Consider the following 18,755-nt stretch of genomic DNA (forward strand, 5'->3'; position numbering starts at 1 on the left):
AGCTTGAGATGGAGGTGGGACTCAGAGAAGGGACTCTCCTGAATATCTCAGAGCCCAGACAAGTTCATACAAGGGGATGGATGCTATCAGCCAAATAGCCTGGACCTGAACCTGACCTGCCTAGTGCTTTATTTATTTATTTCATTTCTATACTGCTTTTCTCACCCCTGCGGGGACTCAAAGTGGTTCACAGTATAATAAAAGGCAAAATTCAATGCCTCACAAGAAAGTAAAATACATCACATATCTAAACTAACATATAACTATAAATTAAAACTATTACACCATAAAACATCAAACACAGACATAAACATAAAACATTAGACATTGCACCAACACAGAGGTTGTCATTTAAATACATCATCTCACTCCCCGAATGCTTGCTTCAAGAGCAAGCATTCAGGGAACATTTTAAGTTGTTTAACTAAACACCAGGAAGGAGGGGGCCGATCTAATCTCGCTGGGGAGGAAGTTCCACAGCCAAGGGGCCACTGCTGAGAAGGTCCTATCTCTCATCCTCACCAGTCCCAGGCGGTGGGACCAATAGCAGGACTTCCTCAGCCGATCTTAATGCTGTAAGTGGCTTATAAAGGGAGATATGTTTGGACCAGAACCATTTAGGGATTTATAGGCTAAAGCCAGCACTTTGAATTGTGCTCTGCAGCACGTCAGTAGCCAGTGGAGCTGGCACAACCAAGGGGTTGTATGCTCTCTATGTGCTGTTCCAGTTAGAAACCTGGCTACCGCCCATTGGACTACTAGGAGATTCCAAATAGTCTTCAAAGGCAACCCTACATAGAGTGTGTTGTATTAGTCTATTCGAGATGTAACAAAAGTATGGACCACCGTGTCAAAGTCTGACTTCCCAATTACTTTAAAGGTCATAACCAGCACTTTGAATTATGCCCAGAAACAGACTGGAAATTAATGGAGCTGCTGCAACTGGGTTTTCCACTCCCTATAGCCAGACCCAGTGAGCAAAAGGATGTAACTAAGGCATGTACCACTGTGGCCACATCTGTCTTCTCAAGGAATGGACACAGTTGATGCACAAGTTTTAATTGTGCAAAGACCTTCCTGGCCACCACTGACACCTAGACCTCCAGGTTCAATGCCGAGTGCAGGAAGACCCCTAAACCACAAACTGCCTTCTGACTGACCAGGAGCACCAGTATTATCTGGATTAAGTTTCCATTTGTTTGCCCTCATCCCATCTATTACTGATGGCAGGCACTGGTTTAGGATCAGGACAGCTTCCTTGGCATTAGGTGGAAAGGGTTGGAGTAATCTGCATATAAGTGGCACCAAACTTCAAAACTCCGGATGACCTCTCCCAGTGGCTTCATGTATATGTTAAACAGCACGGGGGACAAAATGGAACCCCAAAGAATCCCACAGGGGTTTTAAGAGGAGTCCCCCAGCACCACCTTATGAATACGGTCCCCTAGGATGGACCGGAGCCATTGTAAGGCAGTGCCTCCTAGTCCCATCCCAGTGAGATGACCCAGAAGGACAGCTGCTAAAAGGTCCATGAGAACCAACAAGGAGACACACAGCCTGCCTAGCTCTCTGCGGAGGACATCCACCAAGACAACCAAAGCTGTCTCTGTTCCATAGCCAGGCCTGAAGCCAGATTGAAATGGATCTAGATAATCCAGAAATCTCTGGAGTGCCTCTCAGTACTGTATTAAGAGAGAGACTCCCCTCATTGCCTTTATCCCATCTTTGCTCAGAAAGATGAAGCTTTTGTGGAACACTGTGTCTTATGTGAAGCAACTACACAGCAGTGAACATTCTTAGGAACAACCCCTTTGCTGTAAACCCCACTTTAGCACTGACTCAATCTACCTAGAATGACTATATTATCATGCCATTTTAAGGATTTTATGTCTGAAATAATCAAAATAATGAGCAAGTAGTTATTGGCGGAAGTGCAACCAAATGATTTCTTTGCTACCTATCTACAACTGATCAGCATGCAAGTGAATTACAACTTTTGCTTTCAAACAACCTCTATTATATAGCCATCCATTGCCAGCCAACCACACATTATTAACATTGATATAATGGGCAAGCCACAATGTGGTTTTTGGGAGCATGTTGTGGAACTGTGCAGTATCTTCATGCTCTGGTTTTGGTATCACACATTCCAATTTGCAGGGACAATAATTTGCCATGATATTGTACAAACTAGCACACCATCTTCCGAACCAGAATTGCTAACCTACTTCAAGTCATAATTGTTTGTTCTCATCTGAATATGAACAATACTTAATTCTTACTTTGCTCTACAACCTGACCTGACAGACTACCTGAGTTGAGAAGTGAGGAGCCCCCACATCTGGGTCAGATGTTAATAAAGCCTGTAGTAACTAGATGCTGGCTCATGTAAGTAAATGATTCTTTGAGTGGTCATCTGAGAAATTTGCACTTAGGGATCTTGTGCGCAAGTGCATGACAACTCAGAATTCTCTACAATTTTAAGACGGCTTTTGGTGGTAGCCCCGCTCATCCTCCCCTGGAGGATAGCCATGAGGTGGGGCTAGCACCTCGGCTCCTTGGCCGCTATGACAGCAGCTTATAGAAACCAAGGCATAACGAGCACTGGGGAGGATGGGCAGGGATGTGCGAATTTCACAGGTGAAATTGCACATATGGGTGGGTAGCCAGCTTCCCACCTCTGAGGAGGGAATCATGCCACACAGGGAAAAGCACAGCTCTGCCGCAGGCAGCATCCCTCCTGATGAAATCATACAGCTTTTAATGGGATGTGAAGTTGTGTGGAGTTAACCACGTTGCTGCCAGGCAAAACCTTCTCAGGGGCACTCCATGTAGGTAGGCCCAAGAGGTAGCAACAGAGGAAGGGGTCTGCCAGAAAGTTGGTAGGCCAGCCCGATCGTTGGAAGTGATCCAAGAGGAAAGGAGTTCCAGAGGACTAGGACTCTGGGGAAACTTTGCTTGCACCGCTGTTACAGATCTCCTGTTGCAGACCAGGCCACCTACTTCAACAACAGCAGAATGATAGACAATATCACCATTTTGAAGTTGTGCAGTTTAATGTAACAACCCAGTGCAAGTTCAGGATCAGACAAGAGCCACCATCTTTTTTTGGAACCAAAAGTAATTGTAGGTGAACTGTGAATCCCAGTGACTACAACTCCCAAATGTCAAGGTTTATTTCCCCCAAACTCCATCTGTGTTCATATGTGGCCGTATTGAGTTCTTGTGCCAAGTTTGGTCCAGATCCATCATTGTTTTAGTCCACAGTGCTCTCTAGATGTAGGTGAACTACAACTCCCAAACTCAAGGTCAATGCCCACCAAACCCTTCCAGTATTTTCTGTTAGTCATGGGAGTTTTGTGTGCCAAGTTTGGTTCATTTCCATCATTGATGGAGTTCAGAATGCTCTTTGATTGTAGGTGAACTATATATCCCAGCAACTACAACTCCCAAATGACAAAATCATAATTTTTTGAGTGATGGTCACTCCTTGTGTTGTGAGATGCTTTGTTGCCAAATTTAGTGTGATTTCGTTCATTGGTTCTTTTATTTTTAAGGTATTCATTATGCACAGAGCATTTATATATATATATATAATAATAATAATAATAATAATAATAATAATAATAACAACAATACTTTATTTATATATAGGTGTGGGGAATTCTATGATATCTCCACCCCAAATTGTATTGGATGGATGAGTGCAGATGATGCCTCTCCACGGAAGGCAGCAGAACCCCTGGCTGGGGGTTGCTTGTATAGTGACGTTCAGCACCATGCAAGAGGTGCTTGTAGAGGTGTGTTGTAAGAAAGACAACACCTTGGAACCAAGAACAGCGGTGTTCATGCTCTCGCAAAGGAGCTGAGCAAGCTCAGATGGGGCTTGTTGCTACAACAACGCTGGCTGGGGTGGAGTTGAAATGCTGGAAGAGGACACCGGCAATGCTGACTCACCTCACGTCTTTTTGTCCAATTTTGAGGGCTTTTTGATGCTGGGTGCAGCCCCCTGATGCTAAGGGGTATGGATGCACCTTCTTCGGTGTGGGGCCAGCTGCTTGGCTTTCCTCCATGAGAGCCACAGGAATTACACCTGGATCAAATGCCAGTGCCTCTGAAAGCTCAGGGGCTAAGGCAGCCATCAGCAGCTCCAATGCGGCCCATTTCTTTGGCTGGGAAGGCGGGGCCATAAGCGCCTGCTCATAAAGCAGAGTTTTAAGGCGTGCCTTTCAGTTCTTCCATGCCTGGGGAGTGAAAGTCTGGCAGAATTCTCACTACATGAGCCTCCCCAAACAGAGTATACACACTGAGTGACCATCAATGTCTGAAAACCTTCCTCCACATGCCACAAATTTCTTAAATAAGGTAGACACTGTGATAGAAAACAGAGGAATAAAAGAAGTACAGAGGAGGAGTAATTCACAAACTTTGTGCACTCACAGGAACAGCAGTAGTAAGAGTTCAAGGTCAATGCTGAAAAGTGCTGGAAGGGCAGCCAAAGAATAGTCAAAAAAGTGCAAATCAAACACAGGAAAAACCACCAAATAGGAGTAACCAAAGAAAAGTCAAACAAACCAAAGGTCAACATGAAAAGAAAACTGCAGGAGTAGACAGGAGAATAGTCAAGCCAGTCTGAGTCAAACATTTAATTATCTAAGAAAAATTCCTTGCTGCTGCTAACACTGCGGATGAAAGGAACTGAGGTGCTAGCCTCACCTGATGGCTGTATATCCTCCAGGAGAGGGTAGGCAGGGCTACCACCAAAAGGCTTCTTAAAACTATAGAGAATTCCAAGCTGTCCTGAGCCTGCGCACAAGACCCATATGTGCGATTTCACAGAACAATACGTATCTAACAAGAGTGGTGGTTTCTACTCACATCTACTCTGAAGTCTTCCAGGCGTCGGAATTTGCCGAGGTATTCTTGCAGTTTGCAATCAATGTCCAAATGTTTGGCTTTGGAATATTTCAAGAAGGCCCAAAACTTTTCAAGCCCATAAAGCTGCCCTATTGTAACAAGAAAAGAAGAGGCAAAAGTCAGTTCTACTAACAAGAATGTTCCCCAAATCATTTCAAGGGGGGGGGGGGGGGCAGGATAGATGATAATGATTGATCAAATACTGGGAATACAGCTAAATGTCAGAATAACAACAGAACACAACTCTTCTATAACTACAATATTCTATATGGTGGAATTGTCCAGTGAACCTTTCTACGAGAAATGGGAAATTGGAGCAGAGAGACAGACAAGGAACCAGTTCTCTACTTAAGAGATAACTAACGATATAAAACTGAAGGCAAAGACGGATCTTGTCTTAATTGCACGCAGTTCACTGGCACAAGACAATCACACAGGGGAGCACTGTAAATACTGCATGTAACCAGCAAAAATTACTTACCAGCTTCATAATCCTTTATAGTTTCTTCTTGGAAATCTTTAAATATGTCAGGTCGGAATTTCTTCTCCAGTCCATAGCTATAGTATCTGAAAAGGCACTCCAGGCCATACCTGTAAGACCATGAGACCAAGCTCAGCACCTTTTCCCTCAGTCCCTGCGATCCACCTCACTACAAACCATCTAATAGGCATTCCTTCCCTTCATGATGTCAGACAAATGATTTGTCTAAAGATTTCATTAAGATCCAAGACAATAATCATCATCATCATCTTTATTTATACCCTGCCACCATCTCCCTGATGGGGACTTGGAGAGGCTTACATGAGGCCAAGCCCAAACAACAAATTACAACAGAGACTAGCCAGCAACCCACTTCCTTGATCTAAGTTCACATTTCCCCTTTTCACACTTAAAACATAAACCTACCTGTACCCTTCTTTTGCATCTTCCAAGGCCAGCTGCTTAAATTCCTCATACATTTTCTTGTTAAAATGATCACGAAGGAAAAATGACCAAAACCTGAAGAGCGTATTCATCTCCTGGGACTGTCCAATGCCCAGTCGCTTCCGCTCTGCCAAGGGGATAAACAGGTAAGATCATAAAAATAAATTTAGGATATATGTAAGTCAAAATATTAGATTCTGTCCTGAAATCAAGAGAGGGATATCACCAAATCCCCTTGACAGCAAGAGTCCAGATTTGCTTTAAAGTAATAACCTATCTATGACACTACATGCCCAATTGTTTTCTGCAGCCGTATTTACTTAACTTCCCCTGACCTTCAGTTTTATCCATCCGGCTGCTATGCGTTTCTAGCAACCTTAGATAACACAGATATAGCTTAGATTTAAAACTAAAAGGAAACAAGATTTACAAAAGTACCCATTATCTGTCAAGACAACTGACCCATCACATTATTGCTTGTGGCTTCAAGTTCATAAACAGAGGTGAAAATCACTGGAACCCCATGCCCACATTCCAGAATATGCTGATGGTGTGCACAGGTCATTCAAACATAAATGCTTACAAAAAGAAGCAATACCAACAAGTCCAATTTTGACATTAAACAAACTGAAAGACAATCAGTTCAGGTCAGCACTAAAGTTCAAGTATAGAACAACTTCATTTACACAACTCACCATTAAGGCAGCGCCGGCGATACTTGTGGTAGACATGTTGTGTGAAGCCATTCTCCTTAAGGAGTTCATGGGAAGGGTGCTGGAATTTAGGCAATGATTGTGGGGTGCAGCCATAGCTGCCAACAGCTGGGGTGCCTTCTGAAGGGCTGGAACTAAAGAAAAGGAAACATTATGTTAATAATTAAGTTAGCAATACTGCTCATTTTTTTTTTAAAAAAAAGGATGGCCAACTATACTCCAAAGGATGAATTTCCAATAACAGATGTGCACTATGTTTCTTTAAAAGCACAAAATTTAAGGGAGTTAATCTATAGAAGTGAAAGGATCCTGAAACTCTTCTAGTACCTGATGGATGCAGTTCGAGGCCTGTGCTCCCGGGAATCCATCACCCAACCAACGTGACATTCCATGGGAGGATTTGAACTGTGCCGTGTCTTCCTCTTTCGGGGCGTCTACAAGAAGCGGTAGCTCAGGTGAGATTTCTCTACTTCGTGATGACTTATGTTGCTTACAAGTTTCAAGTCAGCACAGTCAAGAAAGCCAGAATCATAAACATCTATATCAACCACCATATGCTTTACACACACACACAGGGCAAGCTTCACAATGTAGATCTTACCTTGGCATCTATCAACCTGCCTTCCTTAACCACTGGATAAAACCGAGGTGTCTGTGTGGGGTCTTTCAGCTGAGGTGTGCGAGGAGTTCGGGGGGTCCTGGCATTTCGGTAGTTTGGGGATTCTGGCACAGTTGTTGGCAACGATCGTGCAATAGTTGAAGGCTCAGGGACACCGAAGAGCTTGTTGGCCAGAGCATCTGTAGGAACTGTAATGAGGGGGAGGGGGAAACCATCAAATCCTTCCTTCTACAATCTACCAAGGCACCATTCCACCTACCGGCCTTTCCTCAAGAAGAGAAGATGGAAAGCAAGGAAATTTCATGAAGTGTTTTGAGATGTCTACTGAAATGTCATTAGCAGACATCAATAGAGGATACAATCATTTCACACCTGGTTGTGAGGACACAGTCAGTTGCTTCTCTGAAACCCCAACACCTTTCACCAGGCACAAAACAGCTGAGGGAGGGGGACTACAACTGGTTTGGAATTTAATCAGTGGGGGGGGGGGGGGGGGGAGATAACTGTTGTAATAGCCAAAACAAACTCTACTGAATCTTAGTAAGACATCATGTTGCAGATGGCTTGACCTCTTACCTTGCTGAAACCTGGGTGGTCCAGGTGGCACTTCCTGATTGGGATCAACTGGCGGCTCAGGAGTCAGAGTATCAAACTGTTCTCTGCTGATCATATTAACCTTCTTGAAGTTCTCTACTTCTTGCTGCATTTGAAAAGAGCACAGATATTAACAAATGTCTAGAGGTCATTTAGAGCCAATGTAGTGGTTTGAGCCTCTGGAGACCAGGGTTTGAATCCCCGCTCAGCCATGAAATTCACTGTGTGATCCTGGGCAAGTCCTACTCTCAGACTTAGAATAACACAAGAGCAAAGGCAACCCCCTTCTGAACAAAACTTGCCAGGTTCATCTTAGAATCACCAAGTCAAAAACAAACTGAAAGCACACAATAAGAGACTATCTGGAGAAATACCTACAGACTTGTAATTTCAGGCTTCACTTTAGTGGACATTCTTCAGTAAGTTACAATTATCTCACAAAACTAAATCAAGTAACATTATGGAAAGCTTTATTTCTGTCAAAAATCCATAGGTTAAGTTATATGGGCCAGAACTGATGAGATGAAGTCCAATAATATGGAAAGCATATAAATCCCACATGCCAGCATAAAGCCAGGTTCATCTTTTCTTCCCTGATTTGCTGAAACGTCAGCCTGCATGGGCTGAGATTCCTTACAGCAGTTGTAGCTCCTCACCTTAACACCTATCACCAGAATACTGATGATCATAAGTAATCTAAGCAAATTAAAGCTACAGGTATATGTTTAGTGACTGTCTTTGCATGTCTTCAAATATGCAGCTGCATTCTCCAGGAAGTACAACTACTAGGGGGCTGCCCTTTACTTCTAAAAATAAAGAGATTAAAAAATATCATTTACATGCTGCAAGTTCCAAGGATGCTCCAAAATACTTTTGTATTAACTTCAACTTTTTGTGTAGTATTTTTTTAGAACGTTTAAATTCTAGTTTAAAATTTTACCGTTTTATTGTTCTACATTTTAAATGTTCAACTAACTTTACTGTAAAATGCCCAGGGATTTTACAATATGTGATAGGATAGAAATACTGCAAAACAGCAGTAATCCCTACATGTTCAGATACATTCTTTTATTATTTTTATAGTTTCACTTTGCCTGACTCCTAAGACTCAACATGGATTCCACTCAGGGTTTCCAAGAATGTTCTACCGAACGTTTTTCAAGAAAAGACATAATGATGTGTAGTGTCAAATTCCTCATTGAGTAGATTCCCAGGGATTACACAAACAGTGAAAAGTCAATTCCAGCTGAATTTGTGCTCTCTTCATGTAATGGAACACTCTCTACTTTTCTATGTATGTTAATATACTCCTCTTTCTAATTCAAATAAAACAAGTGGGGAGCAAACTAAGGCAGGTAGTCAGTATGTTCAGTGAGATGCAGGTTTTGAAGATGTTTATGTAGAGAAAATGAAGGATCTATCTAGAGCAGTGTTTCTCAAACTGAGTTCGTCCAGGTGTTTTGGACTTTGGCTCCCAAAAATCCCAGCTTTTAGGAATTGTGGGAGCTGAAGTCCGAAACATTTGGAGGAGCCCAGTTTGAAAAACTCTGATCTAAAGCAATGGTTTCCAACCTTTGGTCCTCTCCCAGGTGTTTTGGATCAGTTCCCACAATTCCTAGCAGCTGTTAAGATGGCTGGGATTTCTGGGACTTGAAGTCCGAAAAACTGGAGGACCAATGTTTAGGAACCACTGATCTAGAGAGCTGATAATAATTTCAGGTCTTTGATCTGACACACTCCAGGCCATATAGATCTGGCAATGATATAAAAGATACTGAGGTTATGTAAGCTAATACTCAAAGTTAATCATGACTTCTTTGCAGAAAATAAATTAATGTTTAACGGTGTTAATGCAGTCTTGCTAATTTCTAGGCAGGGTTTAGAAAATGAAAAGGACCATTTTAGCCTGCAATTTTATCCTCTATGTTCACTGAAAGAAAACAATTGCATTGAGCAGTTGCTTTAGCAGACTGACACCAATTTACAGAAGAAGCTCAGTAAACCAACATCCATGCGGACTGGTAGATGCAGAAGAAATCTAGTTTCTGATTGCTTGAGAGTAACTATTAAAAATAGGCTTGGCTAACTATACCATAGTATGAATTCTGTATTGACTTGACATTGATATTGAAATACAGTAATTAAAAGCAAACAAAAACAAAGACAAACTTAACTTAATACAACAGTTTTACACTATTTTAAAAACAGCTTTGTGAATGCAGAATGCAATTTTAGTTAAATGGCAATCAATAAATTTTTCAACTTAATGAACTTCACTAACATTTTAATTTTTTTTTAACATGGACTTACTTATGGCATGGCACACCAATAGTAAACTTACGTTTTTGCTGACATTGATTTTAATTTAAAGTATTTTTCTTTTTTTCTGGTTGCTTGAGAGTTCCAGTTAAATGAGAGGGGTCCCCAAACTAAGGCCCACAGATGATTTACCCAGCCCCCATCTTAAACTTTAGACTTAGGGTCCCCTAATTCTGAAATGCATACAACAGCAACAACAATCCTAATTAACTTGACTAACTCATCTGCCAAATCAGGCCCACTCTTCCCATTAAAATACTGGTAGGTTTATGTTGGTTAAAAGTGTTCCTCATTTTAAATATTGTAGCGTTCTTTCGTGTTTTTTCACACTTTGTATAATATATGTGCATTATGCACAGGAATTTATTTGTGTTTTTCCCCAACTATAGTACGTCCACCCCCCAACCCCAACAACAGTCGGAGGGACCAAGAACCAGCCCTTGGCTTAAAAAAATTGAGGGCCTCTGGTCTACTATATATACATTTCTTTACGATCTTCAAAGAGTCCACAAAGAAGTACTTCGAATTATGCTCAAGTTATGAGGAAGCTTTGAGAATGGAATGTAACAGCAATGTTTAAGTATGACACTGAAATGTATTGGGGGGGGGGGGCTTAGCTTGGCAGGGGTCACAGGCACCAGATTATGTAATACTGTAATGATGCAGGCACAAAAACCTCAAAGGGAATAGAAGCAACAGTGAGCTCAGGGAAATGTGTACAATTAGTGAACAATGCTGTGCTCATTTTCTCAATATATATGTACAATAACTGGAGAAAGCAGATGTTCAGATGACATTGCATCTTAACTCCCATCAGCCCCATCCATCACAGTCAGCAGTGAGTAATGCTGGAAACTGAATTCCAACATCTTACAGAAACACACCTTGTTCCTATCAGTTGTATAAGAATATACAATAAAAACCAGGTTTCATTATCTTTCTGATACCAGAAGTTAGAAATGATACAACCAATCTTTTATCCTGCTTTGATACTCATGTACTGAGGATAGGTAGTACCCTACCAAATCTGTAACATGGGATACTTTGCACGCACGCACGCACGCGCGCACACACACACACACACACATACAGAGTTGGCAAATAATTTCACAATTTGTATAAAAAGTTTAAACAGCTCTGAAAAGTTAACATAATGTTGTGCCACTTTGCTTAGCCTTCTTGGTGCCCTAGTTCTTACCTTTATCTGAGAATACTCTGGCTCAAACTGCTCTGTCCATAGGTCCTGCTCATAGTAGTACAGTCCATCATTGATCACCTTAGCCAACTCTGAGCTCATTTTTGCCCTAGATGTGTGGTTGCCTGTTCGGTCTCCTCCTGGGTGCCGCCGTAGATAAGGGGGGGTTTGTGTTACAATCAAAATTTTGTTCACATCTCTATCATCAATCTCATAGTCCGAATCTTCATCTGACCAATCAGTGAAAGTGTTTTTACGGCCATCCATCTGTTCCATCTCCTCATCAAACAGAAAATCCAGCTCCTCGGGTTCATCCTGGTCCTTCTGTTTCAGTGGTGTTTTAGATTCCTCTGGTTTCTGTATAAAAATTAGTAATATTGTCAAAATAGTACGTGTTTAGACATTACCTCTAGAGATCTGATACTGCAAAACTGACAAAGGCAAGAAAGTAAAATCTAAGGTTCAACCTCAAGAAAACAGCTGAACAAACCAAGCCAAACCTGACTCAAGCCCAGCTCACCACATGTTCATATTGTGTAATTCAGCATTCCTTAGTCCTCTAACTAGACAGTCCTCTAAACAGGTCTGGTAACCTATGAATGGAAACCCAACATTACTCTACAGTATCTAAGTCTACAGTATCTAAGTTAAGTGCTCCTTACTCTTTGGGAAGAAACCCAATAAAACATCCTATAATTCAAAAGCATGACTCACAAACACTTTTCCACATAGCACACTTAATACAACTGAGAGAAAACCAGTGAAGAGAACTTAATATGCATGTAGCAAATGTGATTAAACAACTACCTTGGGTCTGACAGGAGATGGCCTTGGCCTCTTCTTCACCTCAATCCAAGTCTCTGAGTCCAAATCTGGTAGGCTAGCAGAAAGCCCTTTGGGCATTGTCTTGAGATTACTAACTTCTTCACTCTTCGTTGGCACAGGACTAGCAGTGCGGGGAGAACCAGGAGCAGATTCTGTAACGTGTATTTCAAAATAGGATGAAATTTGTGTACATGCAAAGCAATATATAAACAAAGATTAAGTCCTAAACTATGAAAGAACACTTATTTTGTTCATGGATAATTATGTATCAGAATAGAGGAGGTGCAACGTATTCCCGTTGCATAGCATTACATTTCTACGAAACCTGCCGACTCATGCTCAGTTTCAATAACTGAGACTTCTACTTCTTGACAATGATGAAAGCGGGAACTGTTTTTATGTTTTACAGAAATTTGCAAAACATTTCCATACCATCTTCTAGTTCTAAAACCAAGGAATTTGCCTATCGTTAAAAGGGGTTGGCCAAATATCCCAACAATCACATCTGCCTGGGTGGTGAAATGTAAAGCAGGGTTGTTAAAGATGAACTCAGTTGATGGCTAAGTTCATGTCAGATGATACAGTCCTTCAAATATGCTGGATCTAATATTTTTAAGGCTTTATAAATTGTTACTAGCACCTTGATCTGAGCCTAGAAACAAACCAAAAATCACTGCAATGCTAATGTAATATAGAGTAAAATGAGCACCAGAGATTAATCTAAAACAGGCATGGGCAAACTTTTAAACATGGGGGCCACATTGCAGGCCGGGCTGCGCGGAGGGGGGGGGGGTCACACACGGCTGCCCAGAGATTTGCAAGATCCTCCTCTCGGCAAGAGAATACAGCTGCTCACCACAGCCTCCTGCTGAGAGGAGAAATTGACAAGCCCCTCACGCTGAGAGGAGGTTTCAGCATGCTGAGAGGACAGGGAGACACACAACTGCACAGAGCTCCAGAGAGCTCTCAGCAGCCACATGTCTGTGCCTCTTGGCCCTCCTCTCAGCATGGGGATGCGGCAGGCCATGAGAGGTTGGCAAGACAGAGGAGGGCTGGAGGAGAGCCCAAGCAGCCACATCCAGCCAGCTGAGTTTCCCCAAACCTAATCTGGAACCTACATCACTTGTAGTTTCCAAACAATCTTCACTGGGATCTCATTGTGGAGTGTTCTGCACTAATCTAGCTGAATGTATTATCTAATGTAAATGCCATGGTAAATATGTGCATTTCTTCCATTAGAAAAGGATGTTACTCAAAACTGGCCAAATCAATTACTTTGCAACAAGAAGTACTCTCGAATTACAAAACCAGTTTCTTAAAGGGTCTAAAACCCCACCTAGAACTGCTATTTCTAAGCTTGGAACAGCACTGCACATGACCAACAATGTTTCTGTCTCATCTGAATTAAACCTCAGCTTCTTAGCTGGTTTTTAAACTATGACTTCCAAGACAACAGCTCAGGATCTCCTCAGCCTTTCTGGTACAGGGCTGAGGAGCTCTTTAATGATCTTCTGACCCAAAACATCACACACCTTCTCCCAGTGCTTTCAAGTAGATGTTAAAAAGCATGTGGGGGTAAAACGGAACACTTAGGAAATATGAAAGCCAATTAATAATAAACTTAACAAGAGTTCTTCAGTGACACCTCCTAAGAGTGCCTAAACAGACTAAACTGAAGTTATGGTAAAACAATACTCCAAGACACCATGGCAACAGGATTAAAACCCACTGGGCTCTCGAGCAGAAGCTTGTCTCCCTGTGTAGGCTATTACCAAAGCAACCAACGCATTCTCAGTTTCGAAATTGGGCCTCTACCCATGTTGGAATAGACTTTAAATAATTGGCATTGTCTAATACTTCCATCAGTCTTACCAACCTTCTCACTTAAAAACGGTTAAGCTAGAGCTATGCTAATAATTTGCTATGATGCGCCTTAAAAAAATTAAAACCACTTCTTTGCAGAGCTAGAACACAGCTCTCATCTAAGGTGGTTTTCAGAGTCTGAACTGCTCTAGCTATTCCCTATGATGTTCTATTAGCCAAAACAGAAATGGATCCAGAGCACAAGTGATTGGTCTCAATCCTCTAAGGAACTTAACCCATTCCTTCTGAACAAGCTGAAAATATATTCCCTCAAAAGACAACAAGCAGAAACCTCAATAACAGTCATAAACCCTGTTTTCAGTGTGTACTTCTCAGCAAAACGTTTTTATGAGCTGGTCAATTCTGATTGCTAAAAGGCCTCTCCTCCTTAACTTGCTCTCCATAACAAGCACTGTAGTGGCCAATGCAATGCTGGCAAATATACTGAGTTGACAGCCACCACTGCCATGATGAGATAGGAAACCTCCAGTCCACGGAATTCCCCATAAGCTTCTTCAGCTGTTATTTTCAATCAATGACCTGAGATAAGAGGGTGCTTAAAGGCATTCAAATAATACCTTGACCTTAAAATACCCTGCAAGCAAGTCGTGTTTTGCAGGCTGAGAAGCTATTGCATGAAATGGAGCTGTGCTTCATTGACCAGAAATCTTTTGCTCTGAACTGCACTGCTCCCTGAAGGCTGCCTCACTGAGACATAACTGTAAAACACATTAGATAACAGTGTTACTGTTCTATGGGGAAAATACAAAATACATCTCACTTTGATTTAGTCTTGCCTACTATTACCTTGACTTTGGTCTATTCCCTACGTTGTACCCACTAGTGAAATATACAGACCTATCAAGACTTTTCCTACATTAGAATTTGATCTCTGAGTTGAAAGGTATTCTCCAGCTTGCCTTGAATTAAGACCCAGCTGTTTGCTCTTCTAACCTTCTTTTCCACCAAAGCCAGGACTCAAAGCCACACTACAAAAGAAAGATCCAAAGGATATGCCTCACCCAGAAAATGAATAGAAAGATAAAATCAGAATAAAATCATAGAGTTGGAAGGGATCACAAGGGCTATCCAGTTCAACCCCATTCTGCCATACTGTTGATCACCACCTTTGCATCCACTATTCCAGTGGTTCTCGGCTTGTTTTGGCCTTCCAGTAATCCCAATGGCTGGTAAACTGGCTGAGATTTCTGGAAGTTGTAGGCCAAAACACAGGGTGAGAACCACTGCTCTATTCACAATTTCCAAAGGGCTTGTAGTTTTCAACAGGGTAAACAGTCAGGTTTATAGAGAAACAAAGAAAGAAAGATTAATAGCATAGAAAAATGTACAATCAAGAATAAGAGTGAAAACAATATGCTCAATCCGTATTTCCAAGGCACTGATCATTTCAAAACCATCAGCTTCTAAAAAAAAAAAGGAGAACTGCATGGATCTTTATAACTAGCTGTTATTCGCAGCACAATGTAGCACTATTGTGCAAAAATAAGTACTATGCAAATAAAACCCATCACCATTATAGTCAGCCCCCCACATTCACAGGTCTGACATGTGAGGATTTAAGTATTTGTGGGTTTACTATCATCCCTTGGAAGTTTCCGTCCTCCATCCTGAAGCACAAGGCCACTGCATGCACATTCATACAACAGCCTTGGATTTTGGGAGGGAGTAGCATCAGTGATTGCCACACTGGCTTCAACTGCCTCTGGAGCCAGCTGTTCTGGAGGCTTTGGGAGGTGTAGAGCCTATTTCCTCCCACCTCTGCTAGTTGCCACCTCTGCCTTGGTCACTGAAGGGAGGGAGGGGGGCTTCCCGCTTTCTTCTCTACCAGCACTCCATCATTGTCCTGCCATTGAAAGGAGCAAAGGTGCCTTTCTGTTCTCCTCTCTTTCCAAAGGCAAAACTGACTAATGGGGAAAAGTTTTCTCCCTTTCTGTTTTCAAAGGCTTTAAATTGTGCTCGTGTTCTCTCTCAAACACACACACTCACTCATTCACTCACTCACATTTTTCTGTGTATCTCTGCCTCAAGCTTGGAGAAGAATGGGCAGCAGTGACTACCCTAGCCAAGGACAGCACATGTAAGCCAGCTTCTGAGGAATATATCCTCTGGGAGTCCTCCTCCAAACCTACATATGTGCCCCAGTTGCAAAGGAGAGAGGTAGAACAGAAAGCAGGCTGAGAAAGGCCTGAGAAAGCAGTGGCTATCAAGCATGGAAGGGAAGAAACTCAGCTCTCTGCAAATCCATTGTGGCTTCCCCACCCATTAAACAGCTGTTTTCCCAGCTGCGCTCAGGAGCTCCTGGTGCACCTTGATGGGGGAAAGAGGCAGGAGGTATAGTCAGAACAAAATAAATCAGCTAGCAGAGGAGAGAGAAAGGCCTAGCTCCCTGCACACTCATTCTGGCCCACTGCCCCACGCATCTCACTGGATTCCCTTTGCCTGCTGTGATCAGCACCTCTGTGCATACTCTAGTTTTAGGGGATAGAGGCAAGGGGGCAAGCAGAGGAAGAGGCAGGGAGGGTGAATGAGTCTCTTGGGGACCATGGTGATGGTTGCAGCCCCAACTCCACTCCCTGGAGTCACCTCCAAGATGGTCCGAATATATCCATGTGGGTCCCTTACCTCTAACACACCTGTGAATATGGAGGGTCGACTGTATACATATTTATATAAACCCTGGATAAAACAGCATAGTCTATTCACCTTTTTGCCATAATGTTCTTGAAACTACAAAAAAAAACCCAGTAACTTGCATTCTAATTCAGTAGCAAGAGAAAAAATCTAAATGTGTAAACAGAAAGGTAAATATGTTTCTAATTACAATGCAGAACTGACCTGTCTCCTTCTGGAAGCTTTGCCTGGGTACAAATTCTGGGCAGTTGATTAGCTGAGAGAAGTCAGTTTGTGCATAGTCTGTCATAGGAGGGCCAGGCAAAGGCCATTTCTCTGGTTCTTCCTTTCTCCTTATTTTCTGGTCCACAATTTCCACAACTTTGCTATCTTTGAGTGCCTAAAAAACAAACCATTAATAAACATCAGTACTAAAGCAAGGTCTGAAAAGCTGCCAAAGGCAGATGATGCTGATTTCTTTTATGCTATGGACAATGACAGTGCAAGAAGATATTAAGTAAGTTACACTAAAAATAGAGCAATGAACTGCTCCCACTGTTTTACTGAACAAACTTAGGAGTTATGTGAAGAAGAATCAAGGAATAAGACCTGCATTTCTCATGTTGCTTTCCTGTAATTGTGGTTCTTTGTTGTTGTTCATTCGTTCAGTCGTCTCCGACTCTTCGTGACCTCATGGACCAGCCCACGCCAGAGCTCCCTGTCGGCCGTCACCACCCCCAGCTCCTTCAAGGTCAGTCCAGTCACTTCAAGGATGCCATCCATCCATCTTGCCCTTGGTCGGCCCCTCTTCCTTTTACCTTCCACTTTCCCCAGCATAATTGTCTTCTCCAGGCTTTGCTGATGTGGCCTTTCATGATGTGGCCAAAGTACTTCAGCTTTGTCTCTAGTATCCTTCCCTCCAATGAGCAGTCTTACAGTGGTTCTTACAGTGGCCTTTTTGTGAAATCACATAAATGGGTTATCTCCACTTATGCAGAGCACTTGCAGAATCCTTTAGTGCCCTAAAGATATCATTTTGACAGTATTCTCACCCACTGTACAAGTCCATATAAATAAACATGTGTTGCCAAAACCCTACTTTCAGTACCACACATAGCAACAATGAAAACTAAGGTTGGCATAACACAAGTGGGGAAGTTGGCCAGGGTTGAGTGAATACACAGATGATGACTCAAAGAACTAGAGCTACAGATAAGCAACCTACCAATGGTCTTCTTGAAAGATGTGAGAGGATGAGCTCAAAAGCTTCAAGCGAGAACAGGAGGGTGAACTGGAGGGTCAAGGTTTTTAAAACCTTTTCTAAACGTCTTCATGAAGGGATCAGAAAAAAAGAGATTTGACACATTTCCTGAGACATTATATGGCTACAACATAATATTTAATAGAAGATAGTGCCAGCCTCTTGTCTGACAGAATCACTTAAAAATCTAGTACAGCCAAAATCCAAGGCCCAATAGGGGCGGATGCCTCTCACTTTAGTTACTTGATAAAAGCTTGCCACTTATAGGTATTTTAGCTGATACCTTGTGTGCCACTTCAAGGATACAGTGCACCGATGCAAAGAAAGTCTTTAAGGAATCAGTAGCCAAGCCATCAGATGAAGCACCTCAATGCCAGGGTTTCAGACTTGACTGTCATGCAGTGTCAGGAAATTTGGTCAATGCTGGAGACATAAGTATCGGCTTTGGGACTGAAGGAGAAGAGTCGAGAAACCAGTCTGTCTCAGCAACCAAAGGGTTAGAAGAGTAGCTTTCACTCCATCCCAAAGAGGATCTTGTAGAGGATCTTGATGATCAAAGGGATCAGAGGGAAAACATAAAGGAAAGGGCCATTCCAGTTTAACATAAACACGCCCAACAAGCTATCTCTGTTGTCATCTTGAGCTCTCAAACAAAACAGAAGGAGATGGATGTTTGGTTCTTAAATCAAAGAGATTTATCAATGGAATTCCCCATGTCTGAAATAACGGGAGAAGTACATCTGGGTTGAGTCTACACTTGTGTCAGGAGTGGGAGGTCCTGCTGAGCATATCTGCCATCACATTTTCTTCTACTGAGAGATGGAAAAACTACCTCGAAACATTCATTCATAGATCAAGATCAACATGTGTGAATTTCTGTCCCTTTGCTTGTT

At 42.2% G+C, this 18,755-nt stretch overlaps 1 protein-coding gene across 2 annotated transcripts in view; it reads right to left on the minus strand.

Annotated features, from left to right (window-relative positions):
* The window catches only part of LARP1 (La ribonucleoprotein 1, translational regulator), a 92,748-nt gene that overhangs the window by 6,567 nt on the left and 67,426 nt on the right, over positions 1 to 18,755 (minus strand). For both annotated transcript variants that reach the window (XM_060765521.2, XM_060765519.2), the window contains exons 9-18: positions 16,827 to 17,001; positions 12,090 to 12,259; positions 11,286 to 11,639; positions 7,751 to 7,874; positions 7,157 to 7,362; positions 6,883 to 6,989; positions 6,538 to 6,689; positions 5,825 to 5,969; positions 5,399 to 5,508; positions 4,879 to 5,006 (exon numbers count right to left, since the gene is read on the minus strand). In XM_060765521.2, the coding sequence (XP_060621504.2) occupies positions 4,879 to 5,006; positions 5,399 to 5,508; positions 5,825 to 5,969; positions 6,538 to 6,689; positions 6,883 to 6,989; positions 7,157 to 7,362; positions 7,751 to 7,874; positions 11,286 to 11,639; positions 12,090 to 12,259; positions 16,827 to 17,001 (1,671 nt within the window). The remainder of the gene's footprint in view (positions 1 to 4,878; positions 5,007 to 5,398; positions 5,509 to 5,824; positions 5,970 to 6,537; positions 6,690 to 6,882; positions 6,990 to 7,156; positions 7,363 to 7,750; positions 7,875 to 11,285; positions 11,640 to 12,089; positions 12,260 to 16,826; positions 17,002 to 18,755) is intronic.

This window comes from Anolis sagrei, chromosome 2, assembly GCF_037176765.1.
Source record: "Anolis sagrei isolate rAnoSag1 chromosome 2, rAnoSag1.mat, whole genome shotgun sequence".
In the NCBI taxonomy this organism is placed as follows: Eukaryota; Metazoa; Chordata; class Lepidosauria; order Squamata; family Dactyloidae; genus Anolis; species Anolis sagrei.